This window comes from Theropithecus gelada, chromosome 1 (genome assembly GCF_003255815.1).
Source record: "Theropithecus gelada isolate Dixy chromosome 1, Tgel_1.0, whole genome shotgun sequence".
NCBI lineage: Eukaryota > Metazoa > Chordata > Mammalia > Primates > Cercopithecidae > Theropithecus > Theropithecus gelada.
Genome location: NC_037668.1, coordinates 121,760,626 through 121,783,788, shown reverse-complemented (window position 1 = coordinate 121,783,788; position 23,163 = coordinate 121,760,626). Strand labels below are relative to the sequence as shown.

The 23,163-nt window shown below is 33.3% G+C and overlaps 1 protein-coding gene across 3 annotated transcripts in view; it reads right to left on the bottom strand.

Moving 5' to 3' along the window:
- The window catches only part of FNBP1L (formin binding protein 1 like), a 106,466-nt gene that overhangs the window by 3,913 nt on the left and 79,390 nt on the right, over positions 1–23,163 (bottom strand). For 2 of the 3 annotated variants that reach the window (XM_025403302.1, XM_025403312.1), the window contains exons 6-13: positions 21,005–21,109; positions 19,937–20,065; positions 17,718–17,864; positions 15,862–16,065; positions 6,558–6,667; positions 3,752–3,884; positions 3,284–3,378; positions 1,318–1,466 (exon numbers count right to left, since the gene is read on the bottom strand). In XM_025403302.1, the coding sequence (XP_025259087.1) occupies positions 1,318–1,466; positions 3,284–3,378; positions 3,752–3,884; positions 6,558–6,667; positions 15,862–16,065; positions 17,718–17,864; positions 19,937–20,065; positions 21,005–21,109 (1,072 nt within the window). Of the gene's footprint in view, positions 1–1,317; positions 1,467–3,283; positions 3,379–3,751; positions 3,885–6,557; positions 6,668–9,692; positions 9,708–14,291; positions 14,451–15,861; positions 16,066–17,717; positions 17,865–19,936; positions 20,066–21,004; positions 21,110–23,163 lie in introns of all 3 variants that reach the window. The other variant, XM_025403295.1, reaches the window with a different exon arrangement.

The following is a 23,163-nucleotide window of genomic DNA, read 5'->3' as shown; positions in this document are numbered from 1 at the left end:
CTGGATAACATCACCCCCATGTAACAGATGAAGGTAACTGAGCCACAGTGACATTACATGAGTTGACAGAGTATTCTAATTCCTATGTCACTATTCCAACTCTTTACCCAAATTTTAGTGTCTTACTATCTAAAAAAATTCATTAGGTATGGATTAGGAAAATAGTAACTAGAGAGCAAAAGAGTGGGAAGAAAGAAGGAAAAAATACCATTTGAAGGGAGAGCAGAGAAAAATACAGGTTTGACTCTACAGGTGGTAGAAACAGAATGGCCATACACAACTCTTTTACTCTCTATCCCCAACCACCCCCAACCTGCTTAGCAGTAACAATTTTCACAAGTGAATCTTCATTTAACATGTGCTAAATTACTTCCCGACTCTCTAGATTACATTATAGCAAGTATTTTGTTTTGTTTTGTTTTGTTTTAGAGATAGGGTCTTACTGCCCAGGCTGGATTCGAACTCCTGGGCTCAAGCAATCCTCCCACCACAGCCTCCCAAGTGTCTGGGACTTCAGGCACACATCACTGCACTTGGTTGCAAGGTCTTAAATTTAATATATTTTCTAATAAGAAGTTACTAGAGACTTTGCTCAATTTTAAACCAACACGAAGTGGGGAGAAAGACCTTAAATCAAGCACCATTTTACAACAGTTTTTTTATGAAAGTGTTACTCAGCTCTCCTGCTAGTTGAGGGAGAGTATTTTTCAGAGTCCAGGAGAAAGAGGAACTAAAAATCTGCAGGAGAGGGCCTCAGTGCCTTACTTCCCTTCCAGAGTTTGTTCTTCAACTTTCATGGTGTAAGAGATAGCACAGTCAGTAGCTACTACATTCTCTCCCACTTTCATCTAAACAGGTGGCCTACAGACTTAGTATATGATGATGGCATTCAGCTAACTATGCCTCGTGCCTGTCTCTTAATGTTAGTAAGCTACAAGGAGGAAGAACATGAAGTGGCATCCACCAGCATCCCGCTTCCCGGGTTGGGCTATATGTTCAAGATGTCTCAACTTTGTTTAGGACATGTACACATTAGTAAGAACTCTGGTGAAAATTCTGCATTGACCAAAATTGATAATTAATTAATAATCTGTATTAGGATGCTAGTAACATGGGTAATTTCCTTTTAATTCCATGTATGGAAGAAAAATATCTACATTTATAATACAGTTAAAACAAAAGTATGCATACTAAAGAAATGGGATGATTTTCTGACAACGTGTATTACTTAAATAAGGACACTACAGTGAGTGACTCGATGTAAATACTTTTAAAGAACCAATTTTATCAAATACAATATTACTAAGAAAATCATACCATCAAAAGGGTAGATAGCTTTGCAGTGTCCAATAGCAGGCAAGGGATCATCATCCTCAAATTCATCATCAAACTCACTGTGGTGACCATGCTGTTGGGGTGGCCCACGGACTTCCTGGTTTGCATCATCAGTGTAACTTCCCTCAGGACTGTAAAACAAAAAATTATCTCTGATCAAGTATCATAAACATGAGAATTATATAGATTATTTATAAATTGATATCCTCAGGATCAATTCCAAAAATTAAATATTAATGACACGGTTTCCACTTAAGCCCTATTTTTTTCAAACGTCGAGTATACAAATTACTTCTAATACAAAATGCTGCTTTGCTGAATTTCCTGAAATAAAAAAATTACAAGATTACAATATTCTAGGCACAAAGTATTATTCAGTAAATACATCTCACTATCACCAGGTCTAGAGATAAAACAGAAAAACGTTCTAGACACTTGTCTTCCATCATCCCAAGTTTATCATCCTAAAATTCCTTAGGGGACCCATGCAGACCTATGTTTAGTTCACAAGCTTCAGGTTGAACTGTTTCTATTCTGGATCTGGAATGGCCATCAGAGCAAGCATCTGCATGACCAGTTCACAGGAAGTCCTGTAACCTAATCAGATGTAAGAAATGCACAGAGACTTTTGCTTGGGACTCTTGGAAGAGAACTCACTCTGTCCCTTTTCTACTGGACTTGGAACCTGCAGGAATACTCACTTAGAGCTTTGGAGCCTTAAAATTAAGCCAACACAGTAGAAAGCACAGCTGTGAGGTGGACAGAAATCGAGTCCCGGGGATAACATCTGCGCTCCTAGATCAAGCTCTCCCTAAAGTCAGCCAATGAAGTCCATTTTTGGTTTAAGCCAGAAGGGGTAAAGTATTCACTCTGTCACTGAAAATTAGAAGATTCTCAACTAAAATAAAACATAAAGTAAATTTCCAACTAATCATGGTAACAGGGAAGTTGGTAACTTAAAAAATCCAAAAAAGCAGGTAATACAAATATAATTTATTTTTCTTAAAATTTTTTAAATCAGAGAAAAATGTTAATAATTTTGCTGAAGAATCAAATGACTGAATTAGATTTAATAATGGAAAATTTTACAGAATTAGATTTTAACAATACTTTCAGTAAGCCTGAAGCCAGAGAAATAACACATGCCAAAGAAATTAGATCCTTTTAATCTGAGTTTTACCTAATAACAAAAACCAGTAATTTGTGGGTATCTCTTGACAGATTAAAGATACGTACTCTTTCAAGAAGTCATACTATTATTACCACTATTTACTACTAGGTGCTTTAGGTACATTATTTACTTTTATATTAACAAACCTAAAGGGTGGATGTTTTAACCTCCATTTTATACTTCAGGAAATTGAGATTCAGGGAGCATTAAAAATGAACTTGCTTAGATTACACTATAATTAAGTAGAAAACTAAGAGTTGTTACTAGGCCGCTCACATTCTTCTCTAAGATGAATCCTAATTTGTGGACTTTTATTCTGGAAAAAAAGATACAATACATCAAGAAAGAAATGTCACAGTGGTACAGAAACTTAGCAAAGTGTCTTTTGGAAGCTCTGGTCCAAACTAACAATACGTGTTTTTTTCTTCACAAAACTCCGAGCTATCTGATAGCGCATAAGCGACCCTAACTCCACTTGAACCTTAAGAAACCTTCCAATGCCTGAGGAGCCTACGCCCTCAGACTGTAGCTCCAAGAATTTTCTATGTTCCTAGCTCTGTGTTTGGATGCATGACAAACTAGGATTGAATAGCAAGATGAACTTTCCTACTTCATCTGTAATTGTCACTAAAGAAAATTACTTAGGTTCAAAAGACTGAGGTTATTAAAAGCTGAACTTGTTAAATTTGGAAGAAAAAAACGAATTGTATAAAGTTTAGGACAAAAGGGTGAGAAAACTTTGGGGAGAAGAAATACAAATAAAATACAAAAAATGACCTTTCTCGTCCCTGTGTTACAAGATGATTTATGTCACTGCTATGTCTTCTGTCTCCTCTCCCACCTGTTTTGCCTTCAACTTCAGAGAGCCAAGCCTTAGGAAAAAAATAAGCAAACAACTGAGCTCAATAAATACGTTTAAAAGCTCATAAGTTATACTTCTACATTTAAAATGTGTTTGTTTTTATAATTATGTAATTCTTAGAGATGTGAAACCTTTATTCCAAATTGGTCAAATGATCAACTTTATAGCTGATTCAAAAAAACAGTATAAATATTTAATTTTATATAAAGGTCTAAATAAAAAACTTCAAGGAGATTAAATAACACACATCACAATAACACTTTTAGATCATAAACCCTAACATTAAATATAAACATTTGAAGATAATTCTAAGAAAAACCAATCTATCATAATGAAGTTTATAAAAATAATTTATCTTGACAACTGCTGAATAACAACTCTACCTCATTCTTATGGATTTCCATTCGTAGGCGGTCAATGTTATTCATGGTCTCTGCTAATTTAGGCTGCAAACTCCCTGGATCCCCCATTTGTGGATTCTTCTCATACACATCTTTCATTTTGTTGAGTGCATCTCTAAAAAAGAGAAGGAAACCACAGAATTAAATATTAACTTCATATGCTTCCAGATAAAAGAGTTTTATTTGACTCTGGGGACTCATACGCAGCTTAATCTTAAGTAGAGTCATATCTTTTAAAGTTTGTCTAACACGACCTGATTAAAGACAATTTGCATAAAGGTGATAACATATACAGAGTCAGTAATTTATCAAGACAATCGGAATACCAAAAGAGAACAGAGTTCATTTCTTATTTCCTGCTTTCTAAACAAGGAATTTTATTTAGATGTATATATACAAACACACACACACACACACAAAATCAAGGGCTAGAATAACATTCTTCAGCTCGTCATGTCCCAAATCAAATTCATTATATTCCAACTCAGCCACACTATTCCACAGTGTTCCTTAGCTCATACATCATCATTGTCCTCCCACTCACCTCTGCTAGAAATAGGAATGGCAGCTTTAACTTGCCCCCACCCAAAGTCAGTCATTTGCCAACTCCTCTCAACCTACCTCCTATTCTCTAATCATATCACAATCGGTTATGCCTCAATTAGCTGTCCTTGACTCTAACATCTGACACTATTGACTAACACTCCTCAATACTCTTTTCCTTCATGACTTCCTAGAGGGTACATTTTCTTTTTCCTCTTTCTCACCTCTGCTTTCTCATAATCTCCCTCACTGGCTTCTTTCTCCTTCTTTGTTCAACCTTTAAATGTGTATTACATAAAATGACAAAGGTTTCTTCGCGTCTCTTCCTACAGTCTTGTTTGAGGATGATCTCTTAATTGTTTTAATATCATCTATGTTCAGATGATTTTCAAATGCGTATCTCCAGACCTCTTTCTCTCCTGAACTCTAGATTCATATTTCTAAACTCAACTGGACACTTCCAATATGGACTTTTCACATTTGAAAAATCAACATAAACAAAATCTTTATCTTTGCCCCAAACTTTTTTCTTATTGTTGCAATTAAATCTATAGCTGCAAGCCTTCTTTTTTTTTTTTTTCTAAGCTTCCTCCATGTTTTCTCTTCTCCAGCATCCAATCAGGAGAAAAATACAACCTACTTTGGCTTTGAAATGATTCTTTTATCTATTCCTCCTTTCTATTCCCATGGTCATACCTTAATTTAGGCCCTCAGCATCTCTCACCCATGTTGTTAAAGTCTTCTACCTCCAATCTCTTTCCTATACTATTTACCCTTCATATAGCTTTCAATTATCTTTTAGCACACAGAGCTAATAATGTTACCCCTTCTCTCAATAACTGGGGACTGTAATACCTACAGAACTCCACAGAAAAGCATTCAGAATTTTTCACAAGTCCTTTACTTCTTCATCCTCAACTTCTATTATTATGCTCCACATAATTTTGAACCAAGTCTCTCTGGATTAGCACTAATTCCAGGCCATGGCAAGAACATTAACATTTCTGTGCCTTTATTCTTGTTTTGGACATGGAGATACCTGAGAAAAATTTGAGTCACCAGAGGTAACACTCAGGTTCCAAGCTGAGGTCAAACCAGTAATACTCTGGCCTTTCTGCTTGTATTCTCATACTCTGGACATGTATCCTTTTTGCAGTCTACTCATTTAGTGCAATGTTTCTCACATTTTTGTGCTTTTTGTTGATCTTGGTGTTTAAAATAGCCCCTAAGCATGGCAATGAAATGCTGTCTAGTGTTCTTAAGCAAAAGAAGGACGTAATATTATTACTTACAGAGAAAATACATGTCTTAGATAAGCTTTGTTCAAGCATGAGTTACAGTGCTATCAGAAAAAATTCAAAGTTAATAAATCAACATCATATATGAAATAAGGTGTTTTTGCACAGGAACACAAATAAAAAAAGGTTGTGTGTCAATCAGCTGATGGAAACATTGTGACCAGTGGCTACCTAGAACCTAACCCTGTATCTCCCCAAGAGCAATGTTTCAATATTCCATAATTCAGGGTTCACAGTGACTTTACAGAACACAGCTACTGTGAATGAGAATCAAAGGTATTGCAATATTTCATATGATTAAGCGCCACTTCATATCTGATACACTAATTCTTAACATCAAAACTTCAATCTCTCATGCTACAATTTAAGCTCCAATTTTATCCTCAGTGAAGATCTAGCAAGTCACCAATTCACTGTAATAACACTTTAATTATCATATATAATTCTATGTCCATTAAAAAAAATTAAACTAGAGGAAACTTCTTGTAAAAATGAAATAAAAAAGTAAACCTATGTGTGAACAAATATGAAGCTGTTAGTAATCAAGCACTGTCTGCCAAATGTTTTGCTGCATACAAAACAGCCTCAGGTTGCTAATGAAATCAATTCACATATAAAAGCAAAATGAAAATGTATCAAAGAACAACAGGTGGTTAGTGTTGGTGAAACTACTCTTGACAATAAAACATTGAGAAATTTTCTGCAAATTAATGAAGGCATAAATATACACTATTAGCATCCAATAAAAATCTGCAACCAAGGAAATTCTCTAACCTATGACAGGGTAACCATAAAAATTTCCAGGGTAGGAGTATAATTTTCTCTCAAAAGATATTTCAATTGGTATATATGATTTTTAAGCCTTCTGTATATCATACTTAAGGGTGTCACTCAAAGTAGATCCTAAAATAAGCAATAATGATAGAGAAAACTTAAAGGAATAATACTTTTGGTCTGATTCCTTCTGTAGTTCTCTGTTAAGTTCATCAATGCGCTGCTGTAGTTTTTTACGTCTCTGTTCTGGTGGCAGATGACTGAAATCTTCTAGTGCTGGGCCCTGAAAAGAGAATCTAAATCATTATAACAGACATTTTCAGGAAACGTTATTTTTTAAATATACCTGCTATAAAATAAGAATACATACCAATCTTAAGTTTAATTTCAAATTTGCCTCAAGCAACCCCTTAAAAAAAATCTACACAGATGTGTGTGTTTATGCGTATATGTTAATGAAACAATGTACTGAAGAAAGAGCTCAAATTTCATTCATTTTATAAAACCATGTAACAGAATAGGTAAAATCATACCCAGATACAGATAACCGGTAGGTAGTACCACATTACTTTCCAATCTTGGCAGATTATAATGAATACATGTAAACCTTCTTACAGCAACAACAACAAAATGGAAACACATAACATTTCTTGTCTATACAGGGTATTGTTTTATATATAACATATCACAACATTTCCAAATAAAACCCATTGCCATGACATTCAGAATGTTACAAATGTTCAAACTGAAAATATGAATATAATTAAGAAACTTACCTCACAAAGACAATCTAATGAAATATACTTTGATACTACATACAGTCTTTGAACGATTGATTAAACCATTCAAAACATACCTGGTCATTAAAAACCAAAGACAGAACTATCCACTGAGCAGAAACTATATTCCAACAAAGAGTGTATTTTCAATTAACCTTTTGTAAACCAAATAACATACTTCAGTTGTTACTGAAAGAAGGATAAAATCCTTCTTTAGGAAAGATCCTTGATGTCTGAAAAATTTTTTAAATTTTGATATTCAAGAAACTATGCAATTTAAGAAAAAGTACTAGTATCTAAATGTAAACATCTGATCCAACTGACATCTTTTCCCTTAAATGTTATTTTAATCACTGTTACTTATGTTATTACAGATTACAACAGAACCAATATTAGCAACTATTGAATCTATTTAATATAAACCTATATTACTTAAATCTTTATATATACTCCAGAAATTGATGATGCCTGTCACTATTCATTTTCTTTTCAAAATGGTTATTTTAAGAATATTAATATGAGGCCAGGCGCAGTGGCTCACGCCTGTAATCCCAACACTTTGGGAGGCTGAGGCAGGTGGATCACCTGAGGTCAGGAGTTTGAGGCCAGCCTGGAGCCTGGCCAACATGATGAAACCCCGTATCTACTAAAAACACAATAAATTAGCCAGGCGTGGTGGTGGGCGCCTGTAATCCCAACTACTCGGGAGGCCGAGGCAGGAGAATCACTTGAACCCGGGAGGCAGAGGCTGCAGTGAGCCGAGATCGCGCCACTGCATTCCAGCCTGGGAGACAAGAGCGAGACTCCATCTTTAAAAAGAAAAAAAAAAAGAAAAGAAAAAAGCATATAAATATTCAATTTGTTAAAGTGATGCTAAAAGGAGCTCTCAAAACAAATACATTCTTGCTCTTTGGGCCACTTATGCCTGTAACATATGCTAAATAGCTTTATTTCACCATGTGTAAGAATGAGTCACTTACTTTCAGAAAAGAGAAAACTCACTCCTAGGATGAGCTATAATTAAATGTAAAATTTAATTAATAACAGAATCCCTAGTCTCTTTCCCCAGTGGCCTGTACATTATGGATATTCAACAAGCTTGCTAGAAAAACGCAGGGGATCCTAAGTATTTTTTATTTTTTTTCATTTACCAATCACTAGAAACAAGGATCTCAATCAACCCAATCTGACCTAAATAAATCAATAGTGAAATTTCCTTTGTTGATTTCCTTTAGATTTACTGGTTATTTTGTAACATAAATTTGTCGTATTTTATCTAATTTGGAGTTGAAGGTTTTTTGTAGAGACAGGGTCTCATTCTGCTGCCCACAATGGAATGCAGTTGAGTGATCACAGCTCTCATGGCTCACTATAGCCTCGAACTCCTGGGCTCAATCAATCTGCCCACCTTAGCCTCCCAAATAGCTGGGATTACAGACAAGGAGTACAAGTTTTGAAAACTAGCATATATATGCCAAAAATAAACTTCCTAATTTATATTTTAAAAAATATTTCTTAAAATCTTGAAAAAGTATTGAATAAGATGAAGAAATGCATGTCAACATACTGTGGGTTTTTTGTTGTTAAAATTATGATAAACTCACAATAATCTACAAGTAAATCTGCCAGGATTCCACGTATCCCTTATCAAACCCTGTTCTCAAATTTATGAACAGTAAATACTGAGGCACTTACATTTTGAATATCCCATTTGGTATTAGAACCCTATTCTTATATAGAATATAAGAATTAAACTTAACTTTATTTCCTATGGATGTTCAGAAGACCTCTGGGACATTTAACAACCTCTCTTACTACAAAGGAATTTATAAAAGGCTGATTCCAACAGTGTAAAAAAAGAGTAATCTATTTTTCAGTAGCTTCCTACACAATAATTTTGGGGTTAGTTCCTAATGTAGATCCATTAATTTGTTTGAAATAAACATACCAAGGAACATCCCAAACCCATACACACCTTCTCTGCCACCGCCCCCGCTGCCTGCCAAACACACACAGGATATTTAGATCATATGTGCTTCTATTCTCCTTCAATAGTACAGAAGAACCAAGGACTAACTCCATAATGATACTAGCAGGAAATTTTTCTTTCTTTCTGGAAAAATCTAATGATTCTGGTGATAAAACTATAAATCAAATGTATATGATTTTTTTAAAGGCTGTTAAGAAAAATAATATTTGCTAAATTTTCCTTCTGCATAACAAACTGTGGCTCTACCACGTAATCTTTAAAAAATGTTTAACCACAATTTTACCCTCTTCTGTAACATGACAAGGACTCCATTCAATGACATTTAAGAACTTAATGGGTTGATGACAATTAACCACATTATTTTCTAATCTTATGACATCAAGAGTACTGGCATATGCTGGACTATGAAACTATAAAAAGAAAAAACACACAAGGTGAAAACGTGGGATGTAATTCACCACTTGCTTTGAATTAAACAAAACAATGTTCTGAGATTACTTAATGTTGGCACAGTATATAGATCAGCACATAAGGCTTACCATCTTCACCGACCACTGAATAGTTCAATGGAAAACAGAAAGAAATGGTAAATTATTCACAGGAAACCATAATACAGAAGATGCAATAGCCTATTCTTTTTTACAATACTAAAATAAATCACATACATTTCACAATCCAAACAATTATGCCAGAAAAACCATTTTAAGCACATTTTGGAAAAGTAAATTACTTGCAAAAAAAAGAAAAAAAAAAGCATACACTGATAATGGGCAGATATTTTCTATGTTTAACTAAAACTTAAAAATAAACATTCTATCTGTAATCATGCATTTTATTTTAAAGTGAATTTTATGTAAGTGGATTTCACTTCTATAGCAGTTTATTCTCAAATTACTAACATTTGAAAAGGTGAATATGAGCTCTAAGATTAGACATTTAAAAAGAAATCTTACGTGAAATATTAAAAAAATAGAATGTTCTTTCCAGTGCATTAAAGAAAACACTATTATCTACATTTTTATAGTTCCAAGTACTGTTTGAATTTAAATATACCATGGTTAGGTGAGGGAACATTTTTACTTTCATTTTAAGATCTTTTTAAATGTAGAGATACATTAAAAACATTATTTTCAAAATAGTGAGTTATCCAGATTCAAGTTTCCCATACACATTTCCTAATACATACAAATATATAGGTTGAATTTTGCTTTAAAAATATAGCTTCTATTTTTCAGGTTTTATTTTAAAATCCATATGCTTGAATAACACTAAAAACATAACTTCAATTTATAGAAAACTGATTAAAATGTATTCTTTCTGAAAATACGAAATGACACAGATTCTGAAGAGACCAACCATAGTGCTCTTATACAATAACAATACTTTATATATGTGTATATATGTGTGTGTATATAGATATAGATATGAATATGGATATGGATATATCTCCCACATTTTGTGGGTCAGTAGGATTCTCCAACTGGCACAGCATCTATCTAGCATCCCAACTACACACACACACACACATACACACACACGGTGACCCAGAATATGCAACAGAGCTTTATAAAGTTAATCTTCACATTCATCTCAATTGGTGAGCAGCCTCTAAAATTTTTACTTTTCCCTGTTTTCTAAATCATGATGTTTTAAGAGAAGGTGTTGGGGAGATGTCAGGTAAAAAATTCACATTAAAAATATGAATGAATTTTAATAAATAATCTGACAAAAATATCTACCCCTTATCTCTGATGAGTTGGTCACTGCTATGCATTATCTTTCCAAATTAAGTTTAACATTCTTTAGACTGTCAGTATTTTTGAGAAACAAAAACCACAATTTACTTTGCTATGAAAAAACTGCTGGTAAGGAAATAAAAAGGTTTGAAGAAAGATATTCATGATCTTTCAAAAATATTATTAAACGAAATTATATACAGGACAAGCAACAAAACATTTAAATTTAAAGTATTTGAATTTGACTTATCTGTTGATAATTTTCACCAGCGAAATTTCTAAGTGATTCAAATTATCTTTCCAATTTTTATATTAACCTTTTAGAGAAAGCATTAAGATAATTATAGCTGAAATATCAAAATTTTTAGCTGTTTGTTAATCTAGTCTTACTATCAATTGGAAATCTGATAATTAGATTTGGGGATATACAAAACTCAAGTTCTTTGTAAAAATAGTAGACATATATTCTGTGTAAGGTTTTAAACTAATACAGGTTCCACACAAAAATATCTTAGTCTCATATACAATTATATACTCATAAACTAGAAAATTTCATATACTCAACTACATTTAATAAACACAAGAGAGCTAAAAAGGAAATCATTAAGGCAATTACAATTATTAGGTGTATTTCATTTTACATAGGACAAAATTTCATGAGAACTACTCTGGAGAGATAAAAGCTTAGAAAAAACTCTCGGAAAGTCTATAAAGTCATAAATAATTCAGAGAGAAAACCTGGACTCATTGCTAATAACTTAAAAAATAGTACCCAATAAAACTCAAATAAAGTAGCAATAGAGTAAAAATTATTAGTTTGTTTTTAAGTAGTTAAGTTCGAGTATATCCTCAAATATCCATTAACAGTTAGAACTTAATGTCACAGAATGAAATTATAGACCTTCCTCCCTCAGAAAAGATCTGCTGATACCACTGTCAAACTCAAAAACACTGGTGTAAGATAACATTTTTCATATCCTTAATTTATATTGGGTTCTGTACACACCAGTTTTTCTTTAAAAAAGGAAAACGAAAAGAAAGAAAAAAATCATAATTTTTTAAAGAAGTTATTTAGGAAAAGCAATGTGCAGCAAATATTGCACAAAACAAGAGTTTCTGAACTGAACGGTACAACTCATCGGTTTTAAGAAACCTCTAGACTTGTTCTGTAATCTTTAATAGACTGAAAACTCCATGTAAAAACATATAAATAGGCTTACTTAAAGCTTACCTCCTTTTTTTTTTAATTTTTCTATATTGAGAAAATTCTTAAGTGGGAAAAAAAAATCTCTATAGGTTAATTTTTGAGATACATATCTAGTAAATACCAAACAGTAATCAAAAGAAAAAAATTTCTCAACCTCAAAGTTGTAATCCACTTTCCTCCCTGCTCTGCTCTGTCCTCTAAACCCCCAGTTGGTTTGTCATATTTTCTATCTTGCATGCTGCTTTCTTCTTCGGAATGGTAGCTAATAATAAATCTGGGAGAGGATTTCAGCCTTCTAAAACTAGGCCCCTACAAAAATAATTTATGAATATCTATAATTTGTGAGAAACAAATAATAAGCAAATGCTTTTAAGTTTTACAGTTGTAAAATTCTACCTACAAACTTATTAAAAATAATAATAATAAGATGACACATATTTAAGCTTCTCTGTCCAGGGCTCATAGCTCTAATTGCCTGAGGTTTTTTTTTCTTTTTTTCTTAGAATTACACTTATGTTGCATCTCTATGACTACATGTGAAAAATATGACTATGACTATATAGTGTAAAATATGACTATTTTAACTGGGCCTGGTAGACTCATTATGTAGGATATACAAATGATTACAAAAACGTGACTACTACATGGTAATTTCTCATGATTTACGTAACAACATAATATTTAGTGTAGTCTAAATTGCCAGAAGAGTGGTGGTTCATGCCTGTAATCCCACAACTTTGGGAGGCTGTAGTGGGAAGATTGCTTGAGCCCAGGAGTTTGAGATCAGCCTGGGCAACAACACATCTCTATAAAAAAAATTAAAATTAAAAATAAGTAGTAAATAAACTGCCATAGGGAAGCAACATAGAAATGAGTTCTAGCCTCATAACTGAGGCAATAGAAATCCCAAATATGATTTCTCAAAGTCTTTCAAACAAGTCTTCAGAGCTTTTGGAAGTGATTATAGGCATGCCTGTAGTTATAATACAGACTCATCCACGGGGACTTTTCAAAATGTCATCAATTACCTACCATCCACACATAGAATTAGGTAAAATAGATGCAAAGAAGTTCATGTCATTGGAGGAAAAAAGAATCCCAAAAAAAGACATAACACACTTGGACATTTCTGCTGCATTAGTTACATTAGTTAAGTTTGTCATAATGTTTTAAGGCAACATAGATATAATCTTGTCCCTAAACTAATATGTCTTGTTCTACAGGAGGCCAAAATGCAATCTGAAGACAGAAAGAAAGAAAAATAGAAGGGAAGGAGGAGAAAGGAGAAAGAAGAGAGGAAAAAGGAAGGGAAGGAAGGGTCTAAGAAGGAAGAATGAAACAACCTAACTTTAGATTATTGTTGTTAGGCTTCTTATGGCACTGACAGACTGATTTCTCATCTATGGGTTAACAAACCTATGTTTTTCAAATCTTCCAACAAATGCTCAAACAAATCTTATAAATGAGTCTAAATTACAGGCTATTAATATTAAAAGCACACCCTTAAAATCAAACATAAACAAGAAAAATTACCTCACTAACACAGTAAAGTAACACTAATGTATTTATTAGTAGTATAACAGTTGTTGCTAAACAACACTTTAGTAAACATTACTCAGTGATATCTAGTATTTTTGTAGGCTTTACAATTTACAATCTACCTTCTAATATATTATCTCAATTTGATCTACAACAATCTTGATATTTAAAATGCCTATCTTTAATTTTTTTAACTATTGGAAACTGTGTTTTATACATCTGAAAATAAGCAGGGCAATTAAAATTGAGTTTGACATTTTATCGTCGACAAAATAATACTTTATAAAATTGGCAGGTGAAGTCAGCATTGGTGACAAATTATTACAAGAGTAACTCCAGTGACAAATTACTGAAAGTCTTAAAAATGTAAATACATTACAAGACAATGGTGAACATATGATTTCACATAAACAAAAAAATAGCTAAAATATGATTGTACCCAGCACCCTCTTTATAATACCATTCTTTTATGGTTGAGCATTTCAAATGTTATAAAGAGGAGTTGTTTTTAACTTGAGGGCAGCTATTCTTAATTCTGTGGTGTTTTTAAACTGTGTATTTATAGGAGAGAGCCTTATAATGAGGGTGGAGAGTATTAAAAGCCACACTACACACACAATAGGCCATCATGCATTTTAACCCATTATTAAACTTACCCCTCTTTTGAGGCTTCTGAAAGAAGGAATTCTGGGCTTCCCTGTTTTTATTTCATTCATACAATAATGCACGGGCTCAATGGAGAATGTGAGAAACTGGGACCCATTAGGAGTACTGGATGTGAATAAACTAGTAGGGGTTAAGGGTGGGGACTGTGGCTAATATGGAAATAAAGAAAGGAATCAATAAGCCAAATGTGCATAGTTTTTTCCTAAATGAAAATTCTATTTTTGGCAACATACTTTTCACAAAATAAATCTCAAATAAAGTTTTCTGTAAAAATATTATGAGAAAGTAAACATAGTTTTGCCCAAAACTATCATTTAAAAAAATCAAATTTACTTTTTAAAATGTACCATTTCACTTGATTACTTTTTACACTGGACAAATTAGAAATACAGAGTACACACATTATATTGTCAAAGAAAGCAATATGGCCTAGATTTTAAAATTCTCTTCTAATTTCTAGAATATTAGCACTACCATGGTACTTGTCAAGAAATAAAGCTGGCAGCTACACCTAAAGTTATCTAAACAGGTAATGTCACACATAAAATATTAAAACTATAACTGATTATTATCAAAAATAGGCAAACAACTTTTCATTACATTAATGGCTTTCCTCTCAGGCTGTTTCTATTTCATCCTTATTTCACCTTTTTAATTCCAGTATTCCTTCTATATCTAAGCTCTTCTAGCTACCTTGATCTGACTAAAACAGGTTTTACCTCTCAACTTCTTGACTGGACAATATTATTAAAAGCATAAATAAAGCATGAGTTAATTATAATTGTGCTTTTAAAGATACAGGTATATTATAATGAGTTAAATTTTAATTTTAGCTACACTCATATGCCATGATCAAAAAATGAATTAATCAAGTAGACTTTAATAAATATAGTGCATCAGATTAAAAGTATTTCTCTATTCTCCTCACTAATAAGACACTAGTACAACCATTTAATTGATAAGAAAGACAAAGCACCCATCTATTTCATTTGCTCACATGCTGACCTAGATCTATCTAAAATAAAGAGCACATCAGAAGGCGGGTTCTAACAAGAAGTCAAGAGTGAGATTCTCTTACCAAACTAGAAATTGTTTTAAACTTCAATTAACCAAGAAGACTGAACTCTTCCCATTAAAAACTCATATGGATGATAAAAATAATTTTAGTAGTATGATCTGTCAAATCTAATTTGACATGTGTTATGGCTGTGGTCAATCATTCATTCCATTTGAGAATTGCAATTTTAGTGGTATTTTAGTTAGATCATGTTTCCTTAAAAATTCTGATGGAAACTACATACAAATGAAACTTCAAAAGCATATAATTTAACTAGATATTAACAACTTTGTTAATACTCTTACCCATTATTAAGTGGTAATCAAATGTTAAATCCATAAATAACTGTTACTATTAAGGTATTTCTAATATAAGTGAAAGGTTAACTGAATCATTCAAATATTTATTCTCCATTAATGGTAAATCATTTTCCATTCAATACCCACACTGTTTTAGTTGGTACACTTAAACTGATTAGCATATAAGAATTTTATGACTTTTACCTTTGGTTTCTTTCCAAAGAGCCACAATTTGCCCTTGGCCTTTCCTACTGTGGTTTTGGCATCCATCTTCCCACTCTCCTGTTTGGATGCACTGATAGTCCCATCAGAAATGGTTCTATATATATGTTGACTGTAATCTTCAAATGGAAAGTCTCCTGGAGGTTCAAAACCAGATTTGAAGGAGTCTACCACCATTTGAGAGTCCTATACAAAAGAAACTAAGTTTTAAAACTGTTTCACTTGCTCATAATTCTACATTAGCTTTCATACCTTTATTCAGTAGAAGAAAACAACAAATATGTTTAAATAAATAATTCCACAGTAATCATTAAAGTAAATAATTTATTCCCATGAATGTGTAACAAACCCAAAATATTTTAATCCCAATATACTTGCAAATTACCACTTAACTAATTTATAATATTCATAAAATGTTTTTACTTGGTAGCTTTAATGACCTGAAATTCATCTGAAGACTACTTAGCTGAAAAAGACCTGACAAAAAGAATACAGAAAGAGGCTATCATCAAGTAGAAACGTTGAGAAGTTTCAAAGCAAAAAGGCTTTTTGCTTTAAGAGACAGATGCCAACAAAGAAGCTAATCTTTGAAGTGAGGAAAGAACATCTAACTGTAAAAGAGAGTAAAAGATGAGTAGGAAAAGCTTTCTAACTAATTCAACATGGGAAAAGACAAATACATTGAATACATACTGTGGAATGTTAATAGAGCAACAGGGGAAAGATCTCATAAACACTACTGAGTACAAAAAACGTTTGAAAGTAAAGTCTAATACCATGTACTTAAAATTTTTAAACTCACATAAGTATTGTTTTTAGATATATATACCTCTACCTGAATGCTTTACTGACATCTTAAACTCATTATTTTCAGAGTATCTCTACAAACTCCTTCCCATCCCTAACAACAACCTCTCCTCTTCTGTTGCCGATTTCTGTTAACTGTACATTTTGCCCTTTAGTCAAAAGTCATCCTTAAAAGTCATAGCTTACTTTTGTCAGTAATGCTACCCTCAGCAATCATTTGCTTAGGGTAATTAGAGAGAAAAGGGCTCTAATGATATTGTATAAACCTGTATCCAGCCATGCTCAAATAATATATGCACTTTGGAATTTCCAATTAAAGAAGCCAAAAACCCTCTTTTCTAAATTTAAGAATTCTATTAGCTGTTACAGAAAGGATCCTCACTAATATAATATCTACTTCATAGGTTCATTAAGACTAAAATATGTGGCACATATCTGATACCCTCAAACACCAGTTCTCTTCTCTTGTCACTGCTTTTCCTCAGTTTCTGCCAACCATGCTTTTTGATCACTCAATCAACATTTACTGAGATAAAAGATCACTAGTCCTTAATCAAGATACAATGTGATTACCTATATTTCCCCAAGGGGAGGCGGCCTATGCTGTTTCATCTGCACATAATGCCTCCTTCCTCCTCCTCATGGGTCATCACTCCATATGCTACCCACGTTTCTTGATCCAGCTCAAGTGCTAAAGGCAACTCTGACCACAACCTTCTCTAAATTTTCACTAAACAAATAGTATAACACAATTTGTAACACACAGTTCCTAGGTTAGACTCTTTGATAAGAACTGAAAACTTAGTGGGAGAAGGGAGTTAGAAATCTTTTTTTTTAAAAGAAAGAATTAGAACTTTTGCATTTAGAATGAACTTAGAACTCAAAGGAATCTATTGCAAGACATTATGCTACAGAATATAATTTAGAATCACACATCAGATTACTTTATCCCTTTCTCAACTCATTTCACTAACTTAAACTGCACACCTAAACCAAACAGATGCATTCAAAGATAATTATGTAGCACTTACTCGTCTTTCATCAACAGATTTTGCTGCAAGAATCATTCCTTCCAAACATTTTGAAATGATAGGAATAACTTTGCGTTCTGAGTCAGCAAATCCTCTGTAACACTCACTGAGTTTAATAGTCCTTCGTTCGTCCATTTCTTGTAGTTGCTAATAATCAAGAATTTTTTTAAAAAGAGAAAACTGAATTTTTCAATCATTCTAAAGGAGATCAATTAGTGATCCCCCACCAAAAAATAAAGATTTCTACCCTCATAGTTACGCTGTTGTTGTTAATACCTTTTAACAAGTGTTACTGACTCATAATACTTAAAACCTGAGGTGTGGTAAACAGCAAAATAAATTTAAAAAAAAAATAGTAAGGCTCTTAATATTGTTTTCCTAGAACCAGATGACACTGGGATTCCAGCCTTCTAAAAGGATCCCTTACTGGCTATCAGCTCCCTGCCCCATACTACTGCCACCTTTTACTCTTCAATTAGAGTATTTCTTGTTTATGCTTCCAGGAAACATTTCATTTGATGACAAAATTCTGGTGCTTTTTTAAAAACTTTTTTATTTTTTAATTTTTTTTTTTTTTTGGCAATTGGCCCATAACATATACAAGTCTGAGACTTTTTTTTTTTTTTTTTTTTTTTTTTGAGGCAGAGTCTTGCTTTGTCTTTTGACTGGATGGAGTGCGGTGGCGTGATCTTGGCTCACTGCAACCTCCACCTCCTGGGTTCAAGCAATTCTCCTGCCTCAGCCTCTCGAGTAGCTGGGACTATAGGCATGTGCCACCATGCCCAGCTAATTTTTGTATTTTTTAGTAGAGACGGGGTTTCACCATGTTGGCCAGGATGGTCTCCATCTCTTGACCTCGTGATCCGCCTGCTGGGATTATAGGTGTGAGCCACTGCCCCCAGCCAAGTCTGAGACTTCTAACCTCAAGTTTATTCAGGATACTTTGGTAAGACCTGGCTGGACCAACAGTCCATACTCATTGTTTATCAACAGGTACCCAGACCTACTGCAGTATACGGCTCAGAGCTGGGAATACATGAGGAAAAACAGGAAGTCACAAGCTCAAAGTGGCACATAAAGAATCCTCACAACTGAAAATTCACTGGCACATGCCACTAGGAAATATGTTGGAACACATGAAGTCCAACAACTTAAAGGCTTTTTTTTTTTACATATCCTATTTGCCAGCACTGACCTTTCTGTTCGTTGAAAGCAGTTACACTGCTTGTGTCCCCAAACTCCCACAGCCTAGGACTTTGAGACCTGTATTTTCACAGAAGAATTGCTCCATAGAAAGGTCCAAATGTAAGTATCAGGCCCAAAACACAAAAGGTAGTTTATCTCCGAGTTATAGTTTCCCCAGAATATGGAGACTTAACTATTAAGCCTAGAAAAGCACCACAGTGAAGACTGGCAGGCTTGGTCCTCTGGATTCAGTGACCAGAATTCTGGTTCCCACTCCAGTTCACCAACTCTCACTGTGCTTCCTTTGTATTTCCAACTCGCCTTATAAAGAGGAAAAAGTATACCTGGGCTGACATTCTTCCCATGTAAGCTCTGCTCTTTGAGATACTACCTCATCAACACTGTTTTACTAAATCCCTTTTCTGTAATTTCTCTTCTTTCTAGAAAAGGCAATTAAATAATTTAATCCTCATGAAAATTCTGAGGTCTTTTTTACCTGAGGCTGTTTTGCAACTGTTATCATCAAGTGATGACAGACAGGATTTATAAGCAAGCTCAAAGTCTGAATTACATTTATCATCTAACAGAGTCAGCATGACAAGCAGGCAAAACCCACGCTAGCAAATACATTTTGTAAGATTTATTTCTGCCATCTGGACTGATGCCAATGACTCTGGTTTGGTATAAAAAAGCTACATCTCAATTCTAGGTGAACAGATTACAATACACAAATGCAATTAATTCTTCTTTGTCATGTCAAAATACTTAATGATACAGTATTTACATGTTTCTTACAAATGTCATTGTTTAAGTAAACTGTTTATAACACTAATAGTAGATATGTAGGAAAATGTGTGACTTAAAAGTTAGAAAAAACTTGTTTTCAAATCTATAATCATAAAGGAATCTCTCACCCCTAACCTTGATGACTAGTGAATCTAGAAAGATTCTGATGTCTAAGATTTACAAGTTTTATATTTAAACACCAGCTCTTCCAACTCTAAAACTAGATTAACTTCATATCTAAGATTTACCTTGTAAATCTGAGGAATCACTACATAAAAATGTTTGTGTTGTTCTCCATTAAAGTTTTGTAATTGTGCAGCATATTCATTTTTATTTTCATCAGCCATATGTGTGCGCAGATTCAACTGCTGTTTGGCCTAAGGGCAAATTGGTCGAAATTATTACCAAGAACAACAACAAAATCACAACAATTCACTTTTCTGAAAATTATACTAAAACTAGATTTTATCAATGGAGAAGCCAACACCTGACATCAAAAGAATAATGAAGTGGCATGACTCTTTTGAACTATTAATACCATTTAAAATATAAGGAGACACTTGCAGATCTTATTGTCAGAGAGGTCTCCTTATTACAATATTCTTCCCTCCCTCATTACAATAGTATTCTTTGATAGCAATAAGCCACTCTAATATAGACTCTCCTTACCAAATCCAGATAAAAAAATAAACAGATGAAAATCTCATAGTTTGAAATAGTGTGCTTTTAATCAGAAGAGAAAAACAGGTAGCTTTAGGAATATTTTCATATTGTTAAAAAAGTTAACAGTAAAACATTTCTTTATGATCCACCTATATCCAACTAAAATATGGAACTTAAATCACAGTGAAACTAAATAATATGATTTTTGAATAATGCAACATTCAACAGTGTTTCCACCTATGTGTAGAACCACAGATACTTTAAGGAATGCTTGTTTAAGGAATATAGTTCTGTTCCTCTTGATCTCTTGCACAAAGTCAAATTACAACAGTTATTCTCTAACTAATTAGTTATTACCCCATCAACACATCTTAGCTTTCTAACCTATCTTGGAATAGGACAAAAACTCAATTCCAGTAGCAACTACATCTTTCCTCTAAATTTGAATGCAGCTAAGATATTGTAATAAACTAACACATATTGCTTTCTCAGACCAATACGTACAATTTAAAGTTGGCAAATATTTGTATATTTTAGACTTAGATACAGTGTATCTCTTGAGTAAATTCTAATACTGTACTGATGCAAATGTCGTGACTACTTTCCTTACGCAAATAATAATATGTTGACATTAAAGTCGGAGTACTTCTTACCTTTTCAACATCTGCCTTGGTTGCATTAGTATCATTATCCAATCTTTCATAACTCTGTTGTGCCTTTTCTGCCTCTCTACATTCTCTTTCAAACTTCTTTTTACTCTGTTAAAAAAGATTAAAATATCACACTGAGAAAATAAAATTAGGCTAACTTCATTTAAGAAATAACTTTAGATAGCATTAGGAGAAAAAACTAACACAGAGGATGGGTTGATGGGTGCAGCAAACCACCATGGAACATGTATACCTATGTAACAAACCTGCATGTTCTGCACATGTATCCCAGAACTTAAAGTATAATAATTTAAAAAAGAGAGAAAAAAGAAATAACTTTAAAATGTGCCAATGTGTATTGTGTGGAAATGAACTGCACACTAAGTAAAATTTGTCCTTTCTAAATTAGAAAATAACTTTCACTATTACAACCAATCTACATTCCTTAAATATCAGACATTACAGACTATGAAGAAAAAAAACATAGGCATGACTGAGTTAATATTTACTATGCATCTCATTCAAAAAATGTGTGTTTTATACTTTTTATGATAAAAAATATAAGTCCTCATCTTCAGGAGGACTTTTTTGGTTTGGTGTTTTTGGTTCAGTTGGTTTGTTTTGGCATTTGTTTTTATATTTTTTTGGTGAGACCCAATGTACCTTGGGATATGGAGTGTCCCTCCAAAGTGGTTTTATACTGTTTTTTTCCAGGTGTCTCACGAAGACCATCAGCCCAGACCCCAAATCTTTTTAAATTTTATTTCATTCAAATTATTATGACTTTGTAAAAGCTATTCACAATTGAGCCATATAAAATGTATGTCATATTATATTTCCTTTCCTACATAATTTTTTGGAATTCTGGAGTTAATACATGTCTTCATTTTTTCAATTTGCTTAGTTTCCAATGCACTTATCTCTAATTCAACACCGGTTTTTTCCAGTTCTTTAAATCTGTCCGCAGTTAATTCTAACACATTAGGAATTCTATTGATTTTATTTTCTTGATAAATCTCTCCCAAAGGCTTCTAAACTTGCTGAAATTTGAACTCATTAACTAGGCCTAATGCATACTTGTTACCTTAGCATTTCTCTCCCCCATCAACCTGTGGATTCATTTCACCTCTATCTTTGTTTGGATCTCCTATTTCCTAGTTTTATGCTTTTTCCTTTCTTGATTCACTTTCTCATTTTGCTATAACACATTCAGTAGCAGCCTCCTAAAAGGTCTGCAGGAGATAACTGAATCTCCATGGCTAAAAATGCCTTTACCATCATTTTTAATCAACAAAATTTGGCTGGATTTAGAACTCTAAGTTGGAAATCATTTTCCTTCAAAAACTTAAGAAGTATTGCTCCACTATTCTTCTGGCTTCCTGTGTGACTATCCTGTCTATTCCATTCTGATTCCTGATCCATTGTATAAACCATGTTTATTTGTTTGGGGTTTTTTCTCCCTAGAGGGTGGTAGAATCTTCTCTCTCTCCAAAGTGTTCTGAAATTTCAAGAGATGTGGACCCACTGTGCCAAGCACCTGGAATATCCTTTCCATCTGGAAATTCATGTCTTTCAGTTCTGGGAAAACTTTCTTGAGTTATTTTTGTCCTCTTCTATGTTTTCTCTTTTCTAGTATGTTTATTATTTTGGAAATGAACCTACTGGATGAGTCTTCTAATTTTCTATATTTTCAATGTCTGTCATTTTGCTCTACTGGGGTATTTATTAAACTTTATCTTTCATTTTTTTCTAGTGGGCTTTTTTTTCCTACTATCATAAAGTTATTTTTTGTTCTTTATATGTTTCTTTTAAAATAATACCTTATTCTTATTTCATGGATGTAAAATTTTCTCTATTCCCTTTGAGAATATTAGCTAACAGCTGCAGGTCTTTTCCTTGTTTGTTTTTGCATTTTAATTTTCATTTCCTTTCACAGTCACATTGACTTCTTTCCTGCATATTAGTTCTGGTCTCTGATGTGCACATTAGATGTCTTCTTTAAATATCTGGGGATCCTTGGATATCTGCTCTTATTTAAAAAGCTGTTGAAAGCTCCACAGATGGGGCTTTATGGATCATGATATTTTCCTCCAGGGTGACATGGCCAGGTAGTTTGTTTCCTTGGAAAAATCTGGCATCAGTTCTTATAAACTTTTTCTCCC